At 34.0% G+C, this 5564-nt stretch overlaps 1 protein-coding gene across 1 annotated transcript; it reads right to left on the bottom strand.

The window, feature by feature from the left end:
* Positions 1 to 1561: 1561 nt before the first annotated feature.
* LOC123877505 (putative leucine-rich repeat-containing protein DDB_G0290503) lies at positions 1562 to 2326 on the bottom strand. The gene has a single exon (XM_045924309.1). The coding sequence runs from the start codon at positions 2324 to 2326 to the stop codon at positions 1562 to 1564; it is 765 nt and encodes a 254-aa protein (XP_045780265.1).
* Positions 2327 to 5564: the final 3238 nt, after the last annotated feature.

The following is a 5564-nucleotide window of genomic DNA, read 5'->3' as shown; positions in this document are numbered from 1 at the left end:
CCTTTCCAGCGATAATACACTCGTTGCTGATACCATCTGGCCCTGGACTCTTGTCTTGCTTTAATTTACTAATCGATAGCTCTATCTCGCTTTCCATAAACAGTGGTACTGGGTCTTCATTGACATTTGCTTCTGATTCGGTTTCATTTTCTTGGTATTGTTGACTGTATAGAGTTTGATAGTACTGGGTGGCTACCTGCATGATTCCATCTCTATTTGTGACGGTAGAGCCTGTTACTGATTTTATTTGGGGCATGAGTGATTTAGTTGTATTCAGCTTTTTATTTACCTTTTTTACTGCTCCAGTCTTTTCCAGTAGGCACTTTATGATATCTTGTCTATACATTTTGGTATTTTGTCTTATTTTTTTATTTATAGTTCTATATAGTATGCTTAAATCTTTCTTTTCTTTTGTCGTTTTGTTATGCTTATTCTTTAATATATGCCTTTTACTTATTAAGTCTTCGACTTCCTTGGTTATGATAAATTGTCTTTTATTTTCTCTACTGGTTATTTTAGATATATTTGAGCTGTCAATAATAATTTTTTCTATATTGTTATACATTTCTATAGGGTTTTCGGTGCTTTCCCAGATTATTGCACTGATTTTACTTGAAAGGGTTGCTTTTAGTTTTTCTCTATCAACATATCTAGCTGCTTTTTTATTATAACAACGTCTTGATGGCTTATTATGGAAAATATTGATAGTACCTCTCACCATTCTATGATCACTGGGAAACTTGAAATTACTAAGGACACTAACATTTTCTATCGACTTGGGTACGTTTGTCGTGAAGAAGTCGATTTCATTTCTTATAAGTCCGTTCGGTGACTCCCATGTCCATCTTAGTTGGGGTGGTTTTTTAAATACTGTGTTCATTATTTTTAACTTATTTTGCTGACAAAATTCAATAAACTGTTCGCCCCTTTCATTTCTGTTACCATATCCGTATAAACCCAAAGCATAGCTGATGTTTTGATTGGTCTGTCCTATCTTTGCATTCATGTCTCCCATACAGATAATGTGCTTGTCGCATTTTTCAATTGCATTTTGTAAGCCTTGATAAAAATAAGTAATGTCATTGTCATTAGCCTCGGATGTAGGTGCATATACTTGTATGATTGAGTAAATCAGGTCTTCGATTTTTACTCTTAGTAGAGCCACTCTCTCGGTTAAACCTATAAAGTCTAATATTTTAAGTTGATTTTGTTTCCTTATCAAGAAACCAATACCCTTTTCCCCCTTCGTTTCTCCGTAGCTATATAGCATGTATTCACCTCTATCTTCTATTTTATAGCCCAGACGGCGTACTTCGGAGAGTCCTATAATATCCCATTTTATTTGTGATATCGCATGCTCTAGTTGTATGACTCTATCTTCGTTCGCCAACGATCTAACATTGAAAGTGGCAATGTAGTATTTTTTCTTTGGTGGAGGGTTTTTGTCTACTGCCCCCGCGGTGACAAGCCGTTCTGGGGGAGATTTTTTATTTGCTCTATTTATAGTTGTGCTATTTTCTATGCTGCTCGTGTTTTTTGGCTTTGGTCTTTGAATTAGTTGCTATTGATTTTCTGGTGTCGTATTATCTTTATTTCTGTTTTGTGTATACTGGCGTATTCCGTAGGACATTGTTTTATTTTTTTTATTTGTTTGCATATCAGCGTTAGGAATAAGCTCGTTTCGACTCTCTTCCGTATTTTTTGTCTGTGGTGGAGTGATGTTTAGCGGTCGTTTCTGACCAAAATTTGGTTTATTTTTAGAGCTTTCGGTGTTTTTCGTTACAATAATTTTGTCGTATTTAATGACTGCTTTATTTCCTCGCTCTCTTTCTATTCTTACTTGCTCTTTTAAGGTTTTTCTGATTTCCAACACTTTCTGCGGGTAATCGTGTTTTATGTATATACTGGAACTCTCTAGGGACTTTTTGAGTTTTAAAATTTTTATTTTTGTTCCTAGTCTTACAAAGGTAATATTTACTGGTCTTATCTTGTCTATTTCCTTCTTTCCGATTCTCTGGACAGCTTCAATATCTCTAGAACTGCATTCTATTTCCATTTTCTTATTAATGATACCTACTATTTTGATTTCTAGCTCTTCATAACTTTTTTCTCCTTCAGGTACTCCAAAAAATATAAGGTTCTTCTCCCTTAGTTGTCTTTCTATCAAAGATATTCTTTTCTCCTGGTCTTTATTTGTAAGTTTTATATCTTGGAGTTCTTTAGTAAGCCGTTCAAATTTTTGATCAATATTGTTGTTAATGTTTTTTGTAATTTTTTCTTCCATTTTTTCTAGAGCCTTTAGAAGCTGTTCAGTGTCTCCTGCCATTTTAAATTTTTATTCCAAGGATACTTATCTATTAATTTTTCTCTCGTAAAAGCTCAGTATCTATGTAATTTGGTTTAAAATGTATAATTGTGCAAATGTGAAGTTAAATGTTTTTTATTTTTAAATATATATATTTTAAATATTTATTTATTTTTCTATTTGAACACTGTAAAAATAAGTAGCTCTCTGTTCAATTATTTACGACTTCACAATCTAGCGCCACCTATTGCTGATTGATAGACACCTCCTAGCGACATCTCATGGTATTGTCTGTTACTATAATAGTATTCCGATTTGCGTTTTGCAATTTAGTATAGCTGGTCTCCTGAAGATGGCATTAATTTACACTGCTGTTTGAATTGCTGCACATTAATAGATGGCGTTACTGTTCCCACCAAAACAAACCGTTATCTTGAAAAGTAAAATTATTCTGTATATGAACTTTGTATTTTATCTTAATAAGTCAATTTAAGCACTTTTCATCTATATTTATGTAGATGTGTGATATTTTGGTTGAATAAAACTTTTAACACAAATAGACATAAGCAAAATTTGTATAAACATTGAGTTTTTCAAAACAGTCACTTCACGATAGAACTTTATAGTTATTTCTGTTATGTATGTTTAGATAACACTACCACTGCATCTTTAGACTATTATTTATTGTTTTACGAGTTTATATTCACTGAACATCACTGTTTTGATTTTATTTATTACTTTTTGTACGGAGCTAATATTTACATGACGACGACACTAGCGCCACATCAATATAGTGGACAATAAATAATACAATCATTTAAATAAATAAGACAATCATCGTGTAAACGCAGATCCAGAAATTAATATACTGTATTGTTAAAATTTTGTTACGGCTGGTATACATTATTCTAGTAGCATTTCAATAGGTACCATCATCATCACAACCATCGCTGGCCCACAACAACTGAGACGGATTTCCTCTCGGAATGAAAGGGTTTGGTTTAGAACATACTCGTTATCCACCACGTTGACCAAGTGCGAATTGGCGGACTTCACCGACTATTGAGAACATTATGGAGAACTCGCAGACGTGCAGTTTTCCTCACGATGTTTCCCTTAAATGTTAAAACAAGTGATATTTAATTGCTTAAAACTCCGAAACTCCACATAACTCCGAAAACTTAGAGGTGCATGTTCGGGATCGAACCCTACGGGCTACAGCAATGCCAAAAGGAAGGGTTGTGATTTTAGCAGTCTATGAATGTACGTAGGTTTATATTTATGTGTGCTCCTCCGTAGCGCCTAAACTACTGGGCCGATTTTGATGAATCAGGAGTCAATTGATTCGTTATTATAGTACGGGTGACATAAACTACATTTTGAACGAAAAAAATCGATCTGACGGATGTTACATGCAAAAAAGTGGGAGTTTCCAAATTTATTTTTTTGGTATTGTATCAAGTGGGATATAAAATGAAAGAGGAAAAAAATTGAGTTCATAAATATAAATATAGTACAATGTTTAAATACACCGAACGACAGAAAAAAAATTATACTATATCTATTGATAACAGCACAGAATGCCGTATAATTTTATACTATATGCCGTATAATTTTATACTATACGGCAGTTCTGTGCTGTTTAACTTTATCTTGTCCCAATAAGCTATCACCGGTAAAGCAATAAAATAGTTCTATTCATTTTCACTGAAACAATGTAAACAGATCACAACAATGTTTCAAAATCACTCAGACACTGTTACAAATTCCTTGGAAGAAAATGAAGGAAATTACATCGAAATGAACGCCCCATTTCAGAAGATAATATCAATTTCTCATTTCGGTTTTGAATTGTGTGTTACTCGAATTCTTTTCAAGTTTTTTTTATTATTGCTATATCAAGTTTCACTGCCGAACTAGAAGTGGTTTGAAAGGTTAGTCAAAGGTCAAAAGTAAAATGACCTTTTTTATCTATTTTTAAGAAAAAAAGAAATTGAAATACCTTTATGTAACACTAGATGATGCCCGCGACTTCGTCCGCGTGGATTTAGATTTTTATAAATCCTGTGGGAACTCTTTGCTTTTCCGGGATACAAGCTACCTCTTCACCTTTCATGTAAATTGGCCTTCGAGAATTCCGTGGGAACGCTTTGATTTTTTGGGATAAAAAGTAGCCTATGTCCGTCCCAAAGATGTACCTACTAACTCTGTAACTTTCATCAAAATTGATTAAGCTGTTGGGTCGGGCAGACAGACACACTTTCGCATTTACAATATTAGTATGGAAGTATGGATAATAGAATAGATGATTTGGAATTGAATGAGGTGTCAATCGATTCGTCGTAAAGGTCCAGGTGACATAGACTACATTTTATACGAAAAAAATTGACCTAACACATGTTACATTAAAAAAAAATGGGGGTCTCCATTTTTTTTTTGCTATTGTATAGAGTGGGGTGTCAAATGAAAGAGGAGAAAATTCTGAGTTCCTAAATATAAATGTACTACAACATTAAAATATACCAAGCGACAGAAAAACAATTTTAGTATAATATTTCAGCGTTTATTAAGACGGTCGCTGTCGGGTATTAGTTTTCAATCTTGTTTTTATTTAAAAAACTACCGTTGCACTAATAAAACAGATGGTCGACGGCAGTTGGAGGCGTCGACAAATGTTTGCAGCAAACTGTTTGCTTTTAGCACTGGCTGAAATAGTTTAACGCAAACTTTCCTGCACAAACGCGCGCCTGAGGGAATAGGCACAGTAATTTTGGAAGTGCACTTTTTCTATTTGGAGCTATCTGATACGGGAAGCTTTTTTGGATGACTAGCTGACGCCCGCGACTTCGTCCGCGTGGATTTAGGTATTTCGAAATCCCGTGGGAACTCTTTGGGTTAAAAAAAGTAATAAAGTGATAAAAAGTAGCCTATGTGCTAATCCAGGATATTATCTATCTCCATTCCGAATTTCAGCCAAATCCGTCCAGTTTTTTCCTTCCGGTTTGCGTGAAGGAGTAACAAACATACACACACACACTTATACACACAAACTTTCGCCTTTATAATATTAGTATACTTATTGTATTTGGTTTTGAGGTACAGCTTCAAAACTCACGTTCTTCACTTTGAGATAATTATAACTAAGCAAGTACTTATATATTTTTAAATAAGTTCTTTTTCTTCGTTATATTCATTTTTCATGGTTTGGACTCCCTGACAAATCTATAAAGGAAATAGTCAACCAATAACAATATACGCG

This window comes from Maniola jurtina, chromosome 24, assembly GCF_905333055.1.
Source record: "Maniola jurtina chromosome 24, ilManJurt1.1, whole genome shotgun sequence".
NCBI lineage: Eukaryota > Metazoa > Arthropoda > Insecta > Lepidoptera > Nymphalidae > Maniola > Maniola jurtina.
The sequence above is the reverse complement of the archived record's forward strand: the minus strand, read 5'-3'. Positions and strand labels throughout refer to the sequence as shown.

What these genes read in the sequence shown, in the direction of transcription:
- LOC123877505 (XM_045924309.1), bottom strand. Translation starts at nt 2,326, where the DNA reads ATGGCAGGAGACACTGAACAGCTTCTAAAGGCTCTAGAAAAAATGGAA.